At 47.0% G+C, this 18,239-nt stretch overlaps 1 protein-coding gene and 1 non-coding gene across 2 annotated transcripts; both read left to right on the forward strand.

Annotated features, from left to right (window-relative positions):
- Positions 1 to 15,141: 15,141 nt before the first annotated feature.
- Positions 15,142 to 16,352, forward strand: LOC136464541 (protein PHOSPHATE-INDUCED 1 homolog). The gene has a single exon (XM_066463491.1). It carries the CDS (start codon positions 15,254 to 15,256, stop codon positions 16,187 to 16,189), a length of 936 nt encoding a protein of 311 aa, XP_066319588.1. The 5' UTR covers positions 15,142 to 15,253; the 3' UTR covers positions 16,190 to 16,352.
- A 1,580-nt stretch (positions 16,353 to 17,932) lies between these two features.
- TRNAY-GUA (transfer RNA tyrosine (anticodon GUA)) lies at positions 17,933 to 18,019 on the forward strand. The gene is given in 2 exon segments: positions 17,933 to 17,969; positions 17,984 to 18,019. It is a non-coding gene; the product is annotated as a tRNA-Tyr (tRNA).
- The last annotated feature ends 220 nt before the right edge of the window (positions 18,020 to 18,239 follow it).

Below are 18,239 nucleotides of genomic sequence, written 5' to 3' on the forward strand. Positions count from 1 at the left end.
CTTCCTATGTGGTCTGTGCCTCGAGGAAGGGAGAGCGCGACACGAGCTCTGCTCACGTGGCATCCAGAGCGCTACTCCATGCCTACTACATCCCGGCCTGAATTGTCTCGTTCTCTTCCTCCTCCATCCTCCCCATGGTTATCCGTCCAGCCGGTCCCTTGACAACCCAACAACCTACTAGTGCTAGTAGTAGTACCACTAGCTACTAGAGTAGCATTAGCACTGACAGTCAGCGGCTAACCATTTCTTAATCAACATCAACATGCATGAGTGCATGACGCTGCGGACGCCCGAACAAGTCGTCGATCACGTTCGAGATGGTGCCGATGGCTGAGGTGATAAGGCCGTCCGGAGAACACAGGGGGGACACGCGCGAGACACGGCGCAGACGGGTTTATGAGCCCTAGGAGCGTCCTGCAAGATGACAGCCTGCCCTGCCTGCCTGTGTCTGCTCACCAAATCCTCTGTCCCGCGGCCCGCGGAGAACTGTACTGTGCCCATGCTTAAGACCAGCCGCCGTAGACTTGCCGCACTTGTGCATCATCACATCGCTCTACGCGTGATTACGCGTACCATTACTTTGTTCGACAAGTACCACCTGGTGATTTCATATGAATGGATGCGCTGCGGACTGCGGTTGGGTATTCATGGTAGAATTACTGAAGTTACTGGAGAACTAGAGCTGGAGGCTAATTACTCTCTGCTGAGGAGGCTGCTTACCTGACGGTACCTGTACTGGTACCTTCATTTGCACTTATCAGCATAAAACAGCACAACTGGGCATATTCGCTTGAACTTATCAGCCGGCTTATCAACTAGAATCTATAGTATTTTTCTATAACGATAAAACAGCTTCAGTCGCCTTTAATACCAGTATGTATCCTTACGGTAAATTTTGGCGGGATAAACAGTACTAGTACTTTTATTACTACATGTAAGCTTCGAGTGAGAGCTAGCTACTCTGTACTGACTGTAAAATGCCAGTACGGCGTCCGTAGTCATGGCTGTTAAGGTAGAGCCGTACTAGTAGCTATACTGCTCGATTCATGATCGCCATGAATCAAGACGTACTCCAGTACTCGCCGTAACTTTTTGACATTTGCTCTGTTGTGTGTTCCCTGTACTGTTTCACAACGAAAATGTTAGCCTTGGATGACTTCCCTAATATTTTCTTTTTTCTTTTATCTTCGGAGGTGCATCATTACGGGCCTAGTTGGGCTATATTTACCGTGCCCGTTTCCCAAGTAACCGTTCCGTGTGCAGGCCTGCCCTGCAATATATGCGGGCCGCAACCGCAAGGGGCAGGGCTCCCGATTGGCTACAACCCGAATCTACCGTGACCTCCTTGCAAAATTTACCAGGACGCAGGCAATCGCGAACGGCGATCTACTCCAGCGACAGGCTTGATATAAGCTTCGTCCTCTCCCCGGATCGAAAACAATTAATCACCATAAACGCGTGTTTTAGCCGTTGGACTAACAACCACCGTACAGTAGAGATAACGTGAAGTTACTCGCGCCAGAACATGTAACTCCCGTGCAAAATGAACTACGCGCATTTCATCCAACTGAATGCAGACATTGCAGAAGCTTTCGAAGCACCGTGCATTTGCCAACTGAACATGCATTCGCATTATTCCGTTTTCGGCTTGCAAGAGCTGGCTGCTAGCTGGCCTTCAGACCTCCATGAAACGTTCAAGGAAAGGGGCGCAGCAGGACACGCCAGAAAAGACGAGAGCATCGGTACTGTACTGGCGTGATAGCTCTACGTCCATGCACGCATCAAAACCTCATGAATGGCACGACCAACCTTATGGGATATGCTAAATCTAAATTGGTAACTGGATGTTATTGGTTAATCAAGTGATTGCTATAGTACAGGTGCTTACCTAGATGGATAGGTCATAATAAAGATGATGCAAAGTACTTAAAATGGTTTCTTCATGATAGCTTATGGCTTTTCGCAAATAAGTCAGCTAGACCACTAAAGAAAGCCTTGCATGATCCTTGGTGTTATTTGTTTTGGTTTTCGACGGGGTAAGTCTGGCTGAGTACATTCGAGTACTCAGGGTTTTATCCCACCTTGTTGCAGGTGATGTTCTCGACCTGTTGATGATGGTGGCTAACCACCGGTGGGCTCGGTGATTCTATACTTACTTCTCATCTATATGCTTTTGTCGGATGATGTCACTATGCTAGCAATATATTTGGAACTTATATTAATGTTAATCATTTGAAAGCTATGTTGTTTTCACTAAGCGGTTTTGAAACCCAAACTTGTACTATTATTTGTTAACCCTTTGTAATATTATTTCCGCTGCAACCCGATGTATGTGATGTGTATTTGCTTAATCACGCGATCTTGGTTGTGATGTTGATTTACCGAGGTCTTTCGGGACACTCGGCGGACTACCGGGTTTATATGAGTGAAAGTATGGGTGTGTCAACGTGTTAGCGGGGACAACCGTACTTGATCTTGTATAAATTGGGCGGTTCTGTCACAGCTGGTATCAGAGCGAGATTAAGCATAATACTGTCAGGTACATAGTTTTAAAAGCTAAGTTTTGGTTTTAAAAGGTCTAATTTAACTAAAACTTTAGCTACAGGCAAATTTGTCAAAACTTATTTGCAAAACTATGCTAGCGACATCTTCCTTTATGCCCAGTTAAGGACTATTAGGTGGCTATCTAAGTACTAACTTTGGGGGATGTACTTTATCGAAATTTTTACTTTCGTCGTCCATACGGCGTGCTATTGTATGGATGCCATTCGTTTGAATGGTAATGTATGGATCAATTGCCTCTACGCCCAGGTAAGTGTGAGTTGTGAGAGTATGACCGTCCAACTGTCGGTCTAGGGGAGAGTTAGCTGTGGTTACTGGAATATTTACATGTTACACACATGTATATATGAAGGTACTTAATTGTGGGTAGATCTGTCGGGTAGCTATGGATATCGAAGTATATACATCTGGGGATGTATATATGGAGAGTATCTTAGTTTACTGTTTTCATTGTGCGCTTATTTATCTCTTGTGGGGATGGGCTGCAATGAATTTGCCTGCAGGTACGCTAACCACGAATGCGTAGATTGAATGTAGCTGACGACTAGCTATATACCGAGAGAGTACGTGTTATGCCACCGACATAGAACGTGATTGCCACCTTAGGCTGGCAATTTCGTGAGGACGAATAGGACGAGCATGCATCACGATTGTGCTTGTGCATAAATATGCTTCCCTTCCTTTGTTCTAAGTACTAAGTAACTTGTGGTCGATGTATTGCACTATCTTCCTTGTGTGGAGTTAAACAAGAATGCCGTGTTCCATGTTGTTTGAATAGGAAGTGCTTGAGAAAAGTGTGTGCTTAGCCTTGCTAGAAATAATTGTGGTTACATGCTTAATGTCCTCTAGTTTAGCCAAGTGGTGGATATGTATGCTTGTTATCTAATTAGTGCCATAGTTATCACCCCTTTTGTCCTCGGTAAGCATACGAGTGTTGAAGAGCGCTATCCTAGAACCACGTCCAAGTTTTGGTAATCACTTGGTGGACACAAGACGGATATGGAAATTTGGCAAGAAGTCCCCTGCTCAGTTGTCTTTGGCAATTAAGCTATGCTCTCTTGCATTGTGTTTTGATTTTCGGATCCCCTGCTTGTTGACTCCTAACCTTGTGACTACCTTTGTTTGCTATCCCTCCTTCGCATAGTGCTTGCTCCTATGCAACCCAATTTGTGCCATGTGAGATTTCTTGTAGGTTATATGTTCAGTAATGGTGCCACGATTAGCGATCTATGGTGCCGCGACGAAACCGAGAGCCTCCTGTGGGTGCACACACAAGGCTGTGCTGCTTGGCACGTGCTGGTATCGAGGTTTCTAGTCATGATCCATTATAGAACTACACCGATATGATATTCTCACTTGAGCTCCTCCTTGGTTATCTCTCCTTATCATGTCAAGAGATCTATATGTCGAACTAGATGCAATAGGACTCCCTTGTGAAGTCGTCCAACGGTTAACCTTTGAAGAGCAGGTCACTAATAGGAACCTAAACAGACTGCAAGAGGGTAGACAAGTGACTCTACTCGACGTGACTGTCCCTGTAATGATGTCGATCATCTAGTGAGCAACTTATGTCATTTTCATTGGATCAGAAAGGTGCACCACACTTAAGGTTGAACAAGTTATCAGTCGGATGATAAATGGACTAGGAGATTATGTGCTGTAATAGGTCACCTGGTATATATGAGATTCCTGTCCAAGTTCTCAATCTTTAGGTGCATAAGGATGACGTAGACAAACCGACCTCCTTTGGTGTGACCCCTTTCTGCTGACTTCAATGGCGACCATCTGTAGGCTTCGACTAAAATTTTTATTGTCAAGAGTAAAGATTTGGAACCTTTTAGTGTTGAGGGACAACTGATTTGTTACCAGTAGGAAAGTTAGTCTTCAGTTAGGTAACGACTATGTGGTAACTATGAAGGCCAGATCTCACAGAACAAAGTTGATCAAGGAAACAGCAAACCTAGCCCTACAATGCAAGTGCTACTTCTTCTCCAAGTGTGCTATCAAGTCAATTCTATCTTTGACAATCACGTATATAGTACAAGACGTTGTGTCGGCTAGGTAGGAGCTAGTGAAAGCACGTCCCTAGTTTTTAGTCAGCATCTTTGTGCCCCAAGGTGCCACTAACACATGTGTCCGGACTCTATTGGATAAAGTGCCGAAGGATATATAGGAATGGTTCCTTGTCAATATAGAAATGCCCTACATGTGGAATAATGTTTTGTGCCATGAGAAAACAGCCACAAGTCCAATGCTTGTGCATAGTCAAGTTGGTGTCTAGAACGATGGTTGAAGCGTTACCAGAGAAGCATGTAAGGAAAACTCTAGCCTCCATCCTTAGCTAGGGAAAGGCTGCTGCTACTATGAGAAAAGTAGAGAGTGCAAAACACACACCTCAACGTGTGAAGCAAAGAAAAGGGAGAACACAAAATCTGTCCAGATTTTGTGGCACTAAACCGGTTATCTTCAAGCCGGCGATTAGTGACTCAAACGAAGTTGGATTGACCCCAAACTTGGTGATCTCATTCCTTGCTTAGGACCCTCCAATGTCTTAAGTTGGTTTGAGTATTGGTTGAGTAAAACATCGGATTAAAGAGATATCTTGTCGGCTTGGTTTGCTGCCATTTTCAAACACAGCAGTTTTGGTAGATGAATTGTTTGGATGGTCAAACGGTGCCCATTTGAGTTGAATTTTGGTGAGTAGTTAGAAGACCCATGGATCTACATGCCCACCAAAATTTGTGCATATTGGAGCAGTAGTTTGTGAGATATGAATAGAAAACAAAAGGGTACAGAATCTGCAATTTCACGGCGACTACGATCATCCTTCACCTGAGAAAGTTGTGTTTACAATTGATGCCAAAATTGGCAAAACGATCATTGTCTTGCCATTAGATAATCCTTTATATGCCCTAGAGAAGACTCCTTGCACCCATGTTTGTGCCGTACCTTTGTCCTCTCGTATCGATAATAGTTGAGCAGTCAAGATGTTCTACAAGTCAAATTGTGCCCTTGCAATTCGAAAGCAATTGGAAAGGTGTCAAACCGCAGATTTTCGGATTATGGTTTTTAAGATATTGATTGGCCTTAGAATGGAAGCCTCGATGTCAAATATAGTTTAGGAAAGCTGGTTTTACTATGATGCAAGTCAACCCAACTTGCTGTGCAACTGCACCACGAAGGCAAATTGTACTCAACCTGCTTGGTAGTGAACTAGTCCCTAGTTTTGTGAATTACTTGCAACTTGTGTTGTCCTCCAAGCCTTGCTAACATCCTTCTGCGTCAATGGTTCTCCAATGCTGACATGCCTTTGGTACCTTATATGTGTTTTTACCCAAGAGGTTGCATCAGATTCCACCCAGATCATTGTTGCAACCTGGATCCAAAGGCTCCCTAAGGAATGATCATCGAGAACGTTGAGCCGACAGAGTCAGCTACTATGTTTACCACTCACTCAGCAGACTCAGACCATACAATATTGTTATCAGAGAAAGAGAACTGCACACATGGAACCATTGCAACGAGTACCCTTCAGAAGATTATCATCTAGTGCAAAGTCCATAAGGTCTGTGCTATATCCACTTGGGAAGTAGATGCTGCAAGTATTTAGTCTACGTTTGTATCGCTCTTCGTACATCAAGGACGAAGTACGTTGGACATTGCTATCTTGGATTCCTCCCAAAGTAACAATACATCATGAAGGCCAACGAAGGAAATTCTTCAGACAAAACTTACTACAAAGGACAAGTATCAGAAAGTGTCTTGACCAAATTAGCCTCTCTTATGCTTGAAGCTATGTAGCCTAAAGCTCTGGCTGATATTGGAAACTGGTAGCATGTCTCTCTTCCACAAAAGTCTTTCGTCCTGAATCTCGGGACGCGATTCTTTTAAGGGGGGAGGGCTGTAACACCCCAGGTGTTTGCCACCAGTTAAGCAATGGGTTTGAGCTAAAACATGGTATATTAAGTGATGATGAAGATGTCAAGGTCAAACCTATAGAAACGAGCCCCAACCTAAACTTGGATATTGCACCTGTGCTCGCCTATAGACCCCTTTTCAAGATATATGCTTGGGTGGTGTTATTGGAATATCTTCGTGTGTCTCACATCAATAACCATCTATATTGATCCATGGAAAAGTTTCGTGAAGTTTGGAATCAAGAAGTCACATGAAATGACGAGTTATGTCGTTGCTTGAATTATTTTATAAAGTGAAGGGAATTCTCGATCATCAACCAAATCTTGCAACCTTGCCCAAATGACTCTAGATTAACTCTACAACAAAAGTCATGAAAGGTTCATGTTGGGCAAATGCCAAGAAAATGCTCCAATGGATCAAAAAGGATGATTTAAGCTTCATCGTGATCCTACTTTGGTCAAAGAAGAACAGCAGATTCTATACCAGTTTTGAGGTTGGACCTTAAATGAAAGTTGTAGTCCATATCATGTAGAACAAACTTTGTTTTTGGACCAAGAGCTAGATCAACTTGGAAATAAGTCAAACAGGGGCTCGAAGTTGGAACCTGCTGCTGATTTCAGCACTTAGAAATATTCTAAGTCTGAAATTCATCGACATCGGCATTGACGTCTCGCGTTCTCCAAATTTCGTTAAGTAACTTGACTTGACCCCAAAATAAAAGTTGGAGCTTACACGATGGGGAAGAACATACAAGAAGATGGCACCAGTTGCATTTCATTTCGACCATCAATTTTGGATGTTTGCTTGTCGCTGTCAAATCACTGACACTATCAAGTTTAGTACTAATTATCTGCTAATCCAACAGCCTAATGGCCGAGCACCCTTAATCAAGTTTGTAGAGCATCAGAAGATGAAGAATTTTGCTTCAAGGCCCATAGCCCAGTTCGGAGCAGAGCTGGCCCAAAAACGGACCCCAAGTCGGGCACAGAGACGCACGCCACGTGTTCGTTGTTTTGTCTCCGTGGCAGCCATGCAACAGAGCGCGCACTCCATTGCCGCCGCGCGTCCCGCCTCCACGCCACGCGCTGCCCTGCCCCTGCGCCTCCAAATGCGAACGCCCGAGCTGCCCGAGCACTCACTCGCCTCCCCACTCTCCTTCCCTCGCTCTCTGGTGCTGCGCGCGCTCCGGAACGCGGCCGCCATGGTTGCCGCCGCGAGCTCGAGTTTGGCCGCTGCCGTTCCCGCCGCTCCCAGTCTCCTCACTCCCCACAAGCACCGCCCTAAGCTTCGCCGCCATCTCCTTCACGTCGCGCTCGTGCTCGCCGTCGCAAACCGCCACCGTGGCCGTGGAAGCTCCGGTCGCCGCCGCTGTAGCCGCTGCCCGCGCGTGGCCAAGCCGCCATGGGCCACCTAGGGTCGAGCCGAGCAGCCCCGCGGGTGCGCAAGGGCCCCCTAGTGCTCCCCCGCCCCTCAGCCGCCGACGACGTGCCTTCGCCGGCCGGATTCCACGAGCTCCGACGACCTCCCCTGCTGGAAATCCCGCCAGGGACGTCATACGACAATTCGACGAAGTTCAGGGTCCTATCTGCATTGTCATAGACTCAGGTGAATAGTGCCATAGGACTGGTTTGTAATTATTTTGCAGGAACTTTGGAAATTCATAGTAAATCGTATAAAATTCGTAAAATAGTAAATGAAGACTTTTTGGAATCCTTGTGAAATTGTCTATGCAGTGGATCTATAATATGGCATGTTTTAGTTTAAATATTTTGCGGTAAAAATAGATTTGTGCAGGAAGGTTGTAATGCTAGTTGAATCTGTTATTTTTCATAACTGTAGATCTAGGGCTCCAAATGGAGTGAAATTTTTGTGGCATGCTACTCATATGATAGTTGATGTGTGATAAAAATTTCATGAGTATTGGATGAAGTATGAGTGAGTTATTGGTTTATCTTGCTCTCACATGAATTCTTGCTTTAGCAACTTGTCTTTTTCGTAGAGGTTGCTATACATATCCAAATGGAGTGAAATTTATACAGTAGACTATTAAGAGGATATGTGAGCCACTGTAATTTTTGTAGAAGTTATTGTGCACTTTTGGTATATGTTCATTAAGTCACCTTATTATCTAAAATAAATTAAGAAATGCATTAAAATAATTTATTTGGTCATGAACACTAGGTTTTCTGGTGTTCTTTAGTCATGTGTGACATGTTGGTAAAGTTGGTTTTGCCCAATTATGTATTTGCAACATAAGTTAATAATTATTTTCTTGCCGATGTGGTTTATGGACAGATCTGAGAACTTAGCAAAGTTCTTCATGATAATGTACTTTGTTGTGAAACTTGTTTATACAAAAGTTGTAGATAATTCATGTATCTAGCTTCTATTAAAATTTGGTGTCATTTGGCCAAGTAGTTTGAGAGTTATAGCTGTTTAAAGTTGGGTTTCAGAAATGGCTGCTTTCTGTCAATTGTAGACCAGTTTCTGTAAATGGGTATATTTGACTTAGTTAACTTGAGAATCATGCTGAGATGATTAAAGATGAAATGTAGATAATTTCCTAAGCTTTCCAGAATGTCTTGTTTCATATCATTTGGATTTATAAAACTCCAGATATGATTGATTTATGAAGCTGCTGTTTGCAAGTCCAGAAATTGGCATATTCCGGTTATAGTTGTTGCTTCACCTTGACTTGCTTTGCATGTTGCTAAGTGTGGTTCACGTCCTTGGTAATTAAGTTAAATACACCTGAGATCTTGTGAGACTTATGTGCCATGTATAATATTCTTTGTTATCTTAGTATGATAGATTGTGTGATGTTAAGTTAAGCCTCGCAAAGTACTTAAGTGTGTTTAGTGTAAACGATGCTTGTCTTGCTTGCTATTTGTGATGCGTCTCATGGTACTATTCTTCATATTCATGCACTTGCATCTTGCATCTCATCTAGGTACGCTAGATGAACCACGTGAAGGACGTGATGTTGGAGCCAAATCCGAAGACGATGTATGGAGTATCTGTCCCGAAGATGGAAGGACTAAGCGAGTGCTAGGATCTGAGATGTCACCAGGATGGTGCAAGCTAACTGAACTGACTTGTGTCGGATCCCAGGCAAGCCCCGGAGCATTATAAGTCTCCTACTTTATAAAAGCAATTCTTTCTATATATATGAGTTTATATATATTGTTGCATTAAGTTGTAGGAGTTGATTGAAACCGTTGATGCATTTATTACTATCCTTGCCTACCTTACTACCATGTTACCCTGTTAGGTCAGGATCGAATAACTGCTTAGCCTTGCTTAGACCGGTAGCGATCGGTGATATCCGGTCACCTACATTATAGGTGGTTACTGGAAGAATTTAGCTATGGAAAGAATGATATCCTGGAATTAACCATGTGTGATGGATAATTGGAGACCGGACGGAAAAAGTTGGAGGCAACCAGACAGGGTTCTGGGGTGCTGTTAGTTTCCGTCTGTGTCGATTAAGGACCGACCGTTGTTGGGCCTCGAGTCATGTTGAACGCATGCCTTACATTTAGCTGGCCGGATAAAGTACCTTCCGACCGCGAAGCTGGGAGATTTTTCGGGCCGAGCAGATTGCCCGCAACGCACTGTGCCGGAGCAGGTGTGGTAGGACACGGGGGCGGGATGATAAGGCCAAAGTGCAGTCGGTCGGCCCCCGGGTACATGTGGTTCCTGGCAAACTCGAGATTTCCTGGAAAGTTGACTCGGTGATCAATATCTCACTTTAGCGGGTGAGTGAGGTTTGTGTAAGGAATAAATCACCAGCTGGTTAGGAATCGATTCGAATCGCCATCGCTCCTGGATAGTGAGCACTTGACTCGAGTTACTTCATCGTAGTAACTATTATGGAACAATGATGGTTATCTGGATGGTATGGGATATGCTAAATCTAAATTGGTAACTGGATGTTATTGGTTAATCAAGTGATTGCTATAGTACAGGTGCTTACCTAGATGGATAGGTCATAATAAAGATGATGCAAAGTACTTAAAATGGTTTCTTCATGATAGCTTATGCTTTTCGCAAATAAGTCAGCTAGACCACTAAAGAAAGCCTTGCATGATCCTTGGTGTTATTTGTTTTGGTTTTCGACGGGTAAGTCTGGCTGAGTACATTCGAGTACTCAGGGTTTATCCCACCTTGTTGCAGGTGATGTTCTCGACCTGTTGATGATGGTGGCTAACCACCGGTGGGCTCGGTGATTCTATACTTACTTCTCATCTATATGCTTTTGTCGGATGATGTCACTATGCTAGCAATATATTTGGAACTTATATTAATGTAATCATTTGAAAGCTATGTTGTTTTCACTAAGCGGTTTTGAAACCCAAACTTGTACTATTATTTGTTAACCCCTTTGTAATATTATTTCCGCTGCAACCCGATGTATGTGATGTGTATTTGCTTAATCACGCGATCTTGGTTGTGATGTTGATTTACCGAGGTCTTTCGGGACACTCGGCGGACTACCGGGTTTATATGAGTGAAAGTATGGGTGTGTCAACGTGTTAGCGGGGACAACCGTACTTGATCTTGTATAAATTGGGCGGTTCTGTCACATAAACGAGCAGGGCGATACGGCGGGCATACGGCGACGACCGATCGAGAATCCGAGATGATTTCCTTCCTATGTGGTCTGTGCCTCGAGGAAGGGAGAGCGCGACACGAGCTCTGCTCACGTGGCATCCAGAGCGCTACTCCATGCCTACTACATCCCGGCCTGAATTGTCTCGTTCTCTTCCTCCTCCATCCTCCCCATGGTTATCCGTCCAGCCGGTCCCTTGACAACCCAACAACCTACTAGTGCTAGTAGTAGTACCACTAGCTACTAGAGTAGCATTAGCACTGACAGTCAGCGGCTAACCATTTCTTAATCAACATCAACATGCATGAGTGCATGACGCTGCGGACGCCCGAACAAGTCGTCGATCACGTTCGAGATGGTGCCGATGGCTGAGGTGATAAGGCCGTCCGGAGAACACAGGGGGGACACGCGCGAGACACGGCGCAGACGGGTTTATGAGCCCTAGGAGCGTCCTGCAAGATGACAGCCTGCCCTGCCTGCCTGTGTCTGCTCACCAAATCCTCTGTCCCGCGGCCCGCGGAGAACTGTACTGTGCCCATGCTTAAGACCAGCCGCCGTAGACTTGCCGCACTTGTGCATCATCACATCGCTCTACGCGTGATTACGCGTACCATTACTTTGTTCGACAAGTACCACCTGGTGATTTCATATGAATGGATGCGCTGCGGACTGCGGTTGGGTATTCATGGTAGAATTACTGAAGTTACTGGAGAACTAGAGCTGGAGGCTAATTACTCTCTGCTGAGGAGGCTGCTTACCTGACGGTACCTGTACTGGTACCTTCATTTGCACTTATCAGCATAAAACAGCACAACTGGGCATATTCGCTTGAACTTATCAGCCGGCTTATCAACTAGAATCTATAGTATTTTTCTATAACGATAAAACAGCTTCAGTCGCCTTTAATACCAGTATGTATCCTTACGGTAAATTTTGGCGGGATAAACAGTACTAGTACTTTTATTACTACATGTAAGCTTCGAGTGAGAGCTAGCTACTCTGTACTGACTGTAAAATGCCAGTACGGCGTCCGTAGTCATGGCTGTTAAGGTAGAGCCGTACTAGTAGCTATACTGCTCGATTCATGATCGCCATGAATCAAGACGTACTCCAGTACTCGCCGTAACTTTTTGACATTTGCTCTGTTGTGTGTTCCCTGTACTGTTTCACAACGAAAATGTTAGCCTTGGATGACTTCCCTAATATTTTCTTTTTTCTTTTATCTTCGGAGGTGCATCATTACGGGCCTAGTTGGGCTATATTTACCGTGCCCGTTTCCCAAGTAACCGTTCCGTGTGCAGGCCTGCCCTGCAATATATGCGGGCCGCAACCGCAAGGGGCAGGGCTCCCGATTGGCTACAACCCGAATCTACCGTGACCTCCTTGCAAAATTTACCAGGACGCAGGCAATCGCGAACGGCGATCTACTCCAGCGACAGGCTTGATATAAGCTTCGTCCTCTCCCCGGATCGAAAACAATTAATCACCATAAACGCGTGTTTTAGCCGTTGGACTAACAACCACCGTACAGTAGAGATAACGTGAAGTTACTCGCGCCAGAACATGTAACTCCCGTGCAAAATGAACTACGCGCATTTCATCCAACTGAATGCAGACATTGCAGAAGCTTTCGAAGCACCGTGCATTTGCCAACTGAACATGCATTCGCATTATTCCGTTTTCGGCTTGCAAGAGCTGGCTGCTAGCTGGCCTTCAGACCTCCATGAAACGTTCAAGGAAAGGGGCGCAGCAGGACACGCCAGAAAAGACGAGAGCATCGGTACTGTACTGGCGTGATAGCTCTACGTCCATGCACGCATCAAAACCTCATGAATGGCACGACCAACCTTGCTTGCTGGTCCCATTTAGGCCCTTGTTCATATGTGCATGTATTTGATTCAATCCGCGTAAGTTGAGGTGGATTAGAGTGGAATAAAACTAAGTCCTCTCCTTTTTTTCCCATCCTTCTCATTCTATTTCATTTCACTCCAACACACGTGAAACAATGCTGTTTTTTTTCTCACTGTCCTTCAACGGCCATGTTCGCTTTGCTGAAAAGTCATAGTTACAAATATTATTCGCTGATTTGTTACGAGAGAAAAAAAAATTATTCGTTAAAATAGTACGGCTCGAAGCACCAAACGAACGGGGCCAACGTCACCATCCCGACCGGGTCGCCGGCCCGGTCACCTCCTCCCTGCCCGCCTTCGCGCGCGGATAAGGCCAGGCCAGCCGCCAGCCTCTGCATGCGTCGCCTCGTCTCGTCCGCGTACGTGTGGGTATACGCGTGTCCACGGACCACGGCTGGCGACCGCGGCCGCGAGCCAGCCAGACAGCGGCTAGCTAGTGGTGGTAGGCACGCGAGCAATAAGCGAGAGGCCGTTCACGAGCGCGTCGTGAAGGCGGTAGGGCCGCCTGCCCGCAGGCGGCCGCAGCGCGATGCGCCTAGCCTCTTCACCACCAGCTGGCGGCCGGCCGTACGCGGATCTTTATGCGAGCCCACACCGGGGGTCCGGGCATCCGGCCCGGCGAGCAGGAAAGCGCTGGGGTGCGGGTGCGGGTGCGGGTGCGGGGCCGGCGCGCGCGTACGGCCTCTGGGGTGGATGTGTACGTGTGGTCCGCTGACACGCGGGCCCTGCACCTTCGCTCGCTTTACGCTGGCCGCCGTACGCTGATGGGCCACGTCAGAGATCTCCATCTCATTTCATCCGATCCGATCATGCGAGTGCGTCTTCCCCGATTGGTGACGGGTTTGTCTAACCCACAGTGACCATCTGTCAGCTCACGGCCTTGCATGCTGGGATCCTTGGGCTGTGTTTAGTGACAGGAAGTTGGAATTTTGGGTTAATGTAGCACTTTCGTTTTTATTTGGCAATTAGTGTTTAAACATGGACTAATTAGGCTCAAAACGTTCGTCTCGCAATTTCCCATCGAACTGTACAATTAGTTTTTTTTTCGTCTACATTTAATGCTCCATGCACAGGCCGCAAACATTCGATGTGATAGGTATTGTAGCACTTTTTTGGATTTTGGGTTGGAACTAAACACGCGTTTGGTCACTCGTCAGTTATGTACGGTACAAAGACGATGCAGTTGGTACTCGCCTGCTGGGATCATGTCTGCGATGGTAGTACGATCCGACGGTGCATTGGCTTGGGTATGGAGATTTGGGATCGACGGGGTCCCGTCCCAGGTTTTGCCGTGCGATGGGAAATAACATGGCAGGATCCATCGATGGGCTTCTCGCTCATTTCCCCTGCCATCTCCGCGCTTGGTTTCTTTCGCCCTCTCGTTTTTGTAATAATGCAGAGGCTACAGGAGGGACTGCAAGCAAGGACCGGTAGGTGGGCCAATCTGTCAGCCACTGCAGGATCTCAATACCATGCATGCAATGCAGGCCAGCACCAGCCCGGCTGGCAAGTTACGTGGATGAGGAATGGCCTAACCCTGATGCTACCGGCGAGGCCTGTGACTGGATTAGTGGATCGTACTGACAAAGTGAACAGTGCGCACCAGCTGTTGGAGTACCTGCGTACTGCTGCTGCTCTGTTCACAGCTTGTAATAACTGGGAACGGGGCCCATAAGCCAGTGAACCAACGTTCGGAATCCACACACCGGGCCCGGCCCACCAAGCCCTCCCAACGTTCGTATCCCGCTGCCTAAAAATTTCAAGCGCCTCGAGAAGCCAACCTGCTTTTCCCCACTCCAGCAGTCTCCACTTTGCCAGTCCCCCCGCAATCCCCAACTTGCCCCTGCTTTCCGCCCGGGCAAGCAGCGGTTTCCGGGGCACCAATTGCCGGGGCAAAATAGTAAAGTGCTCACCCAACTACAGCTGGGAGCTGGCAGGGGCCACGCAAAGCCAGCTGTCAGTGACCGTTCGGGCAGCCCGGCCAAGGACGCCTCTTTACTTTGGCCCAGAAAGTGCCCTCCCGTCATACGTCACGCGCAGCGTCCCAGGCCCCAGCCCTCAGCCCTCCGCACTCCACTGTCTGTATCTCACACACTTCGCCGGCTCGTGGCCTCTATAAAACCCGGCCCCCGCTCATCCCCACCCATCCATCGCAAATCCGCAAGGAAGAAGAACAAGCTGAAATCGCTCCACTAGTCCAATACACCGCCACGACCCCAAGTAGAAATTTCGTCTTGGAGAGCCTCTACCAATGGCTTGTTCCATTGCATCTTTAGCGGCGACGCTGCTGACGTTCGCGCTGATGTTCCAGGCCTGCCTCGCGGGGAGGAGGCTCACCGCGCTCGTGCAGGAGCCGGCCATCACCATGAAGTACCACAAGGGCGCGCTCCTTTCGGGCCCCATCGCCGTCAACTTCATCTGGTACGGCGACTTCTCGGCGCCGCAGCGCGCGGTGATCACCGACTTCGTCTCGTCGCTGTCCGCGGCCCCGGCGGCGGCGCAGCCGGAGCCGTCCGTGGCCACGTGGTTCAAGACGCCGCGCAAGTACTACGCCAGCTCCAAGGTGCGGTTCCCGGCGCTGCGCCTCGGTTCCCACGTCGTCGACCAGAACTGCACACTCGGCAAGCGGCTCACGGAGAGGGACCTCCTCAGGCTCGCCGCCAAGGGTGGCCCGAGCCGCGCCATCAACCTGGTGCTCACGGCCGCGGACGTGGCCGTGGACGGGTTCTGCATGTCCCGGTGCGGCACGCACGGCGCGTCCCCGCGGTCCCGCTCCGGCCGGTTCGCGTACGTGTGGGTGGGCAACCCGGCGTCGCAGTGCCCCGGGCAGTGCGCGTGGCCGTTCCACCAGCCCGTGTACGGCCCGCAGCCGGCGCCGCTCACTCCGCCCAACGGCGACGTCGGGGTCGACGGCATGGTGATCTCGCTCGCGTCTATGATCGTCGGCACGGTCACCAACCCATTCGGCAACGGGTTCTACCAGGAGGGCTCGGCCGACGCGCCGCTGGAGGCCGCCACGGCGTGCGCCGGCGTGTACGGCAAGGGCGCGTACCCCGGCTACGCGGGCTCGCTGCTGCTGGACCAGGCCAGCGGGGCCAGCTTCAATGCCAACGGGGCCCACGGGAGGAAGTACCTGGTCCCGGCGCTCGTGGACCCGGACACGTCGTCGTGCGCCACCTTGGGGTAGATTTCGCGGATCGTAATTAGCATTTGTGATTGTGATGACTGATGTGATGAGGCGGTGGGTGGTGCTGTGGAGAGTGTTCCACGCGGCTAAAATTTTGTACTTTGTAGTGGTGACCATGGTGGATTCTTTCATTTGTTCAATGAAAAAGAAATATTTTCACGCACATCCTGTTCGTATGCTTGTCGATTTTGCCCACAATTTTACTCGGTACCGCAAAGATTTTGCCATCTTTGAACATGAGCAAAATGCATGAATGTATGGCGTGAAATCATGTGCTATTCTGCACCTGTTCGTGCAGATGGTAAATGTTCGTTGTACCAAGGGAAGAAAGATAGCAAAAAAGACATAAACAATAAGACTTGGTCAGAAAAATAATGCTATCCGGCCATGGGAATTGCGAAATCCGCGAGCATGTTCCGTCAAGTCATGTGCGAGCGCCGAGCAGCGAGTACATCGAAAGATACCTGCTTCGATGTTACGCCGTCGAGCTGTGCTGTAAAACCAGTTGCAGTTGCAAAGGTCAAAAGGGCAGGGGAATTGGGAAACAGCCGACACCGAGGCCGGGCAAAGTGAAAATACGTACACTTTATGGGCCCCCAGAGTTGCGTCGGGCCAGAATGTGACACAGTTCCAACGGCCCAGAAAAGCATGCTGAAGGTTTAACCAGACTGGGCCTTCCAATCCAACGAAAAAGCTCCGATCTGTCTATCTCAGTATTTCACATTCTTTTGCCGACGGTTAGCACCATTAGACCAGAGTGTCTGTGAGTTTCATTTGAGTTTAATCAGTATTTAATAGGTTTTCATACAAACATTTCGAATGACATGACAATATTTTTGGGAAGGGAGAAGAATTGAGTTTTATGAAGATGAAATTCTCTGGCTTAGTTTTCAACTCTAGATCAGTCATGAAATTAAATGTATATAAAACAATATAATAGAACTATACCTTAAGGGTGGTTGTTTCATCCACATTTTATTGTATTTCATTTAATGTGTCATTCTTAAAAACAATACTATGAAACTCTTAAATGAGAATGGCCTTAGCAAATATGATCTTTTGGGACCACAACAGAACAACTAGTAAAAACCAGTAAAAAAAACTCCTTTGTGTCCCAGAAATGGTGCACATCTCGCTTTCAAAAAGTCAATGAATAGTATCAATATTTACTATAAAAATAGATTTAGACCAGTTTCTAAATAGATTTACTATAAAAAAATATAAAATATAGTGCATGACCAATCTAACGATACCATAAATGTTAATACATTAAACTAACATGTTTAGTTAAAACTGAAATTGGTTGAGTTCTTGGAAAACTAGATGCGCATTCTTTTTAAGATAGAGACAATAATAGAGTAGCATCCTTATTAGGCATAACGCCATGCTATCTGAACCGGAAGCTCTCAGCTTCTGTCTCAAAGAACAACACGATAACTAACATGTCAGTGCGTCTGATCGCCGATGATGGTTGTGTGGTATGATTAGCGAGTAATAACCCATAATCTTCTTATAGTAGGGAGGGCAGAGCCGATTGTATAACACTAACACCCCCACTCTAGCGTGCCATGTTCGTGGCACGTCGTTGTAACTTTCACTATATCTTGATCTTAATACAAAGATGCGCAAACTTTTTACGTATCCGAGAAAAAAAAAACTCACAGCCCAATGGCATTGACATCTTTGTTAGCCTTCGCAGGGAGGCACATATATATATAACTTTGTATGCCACCAGAACAAAATCCGACCTTAGCTCAGTTGGTAGAGCGGAGGACTGTAGTATGAGCAGGTTAAATCCTTAGGTCGCTGGTTCGAATCCGGCAGGTCGGACTTTTTTTTTCACCACAACCGGTTCCATATATTTGTTCTTTTTAATAACAAGTCATCACCTCTTTTGGAACTTGCGTCAAGTATCACACCGAAGTACTAATAATTGATCAGAACTGCTAGAGTTGATATGTTCATGAAAGTGTGTATTCATTCCTCATAGAACAAAGCTGTGCAGATGACAGGGATAGCGTTGGCCATTCTAAAGATGTGACGTGAGGCA

This window comes from Miscanthus floridulus, chromosome 7, assembly GCF_019320115.1.
Source record: "Miscanthus floridulus cultivar M001 chromosome 7, ASM1932011v1, whole genome shotgun sequence".
NCBI classification, from domain to species: domain Eukaryota; kingdom Viridiplantae; phylum Streptophyta; class Magnoliopsida; order Poales; family Poaceae; genus Miscanthus; species Miscanthus floridulus.

Excerpts from the sequence above, each read along its gene's own strand:
- LOC136464541 (XM_066463491.1), top strand. The coding sequence starts at position 15,254 with ATGGCTTGTTCCATTGCATCTTTAGCGGCGACGCTGCTGACGTTCGCG.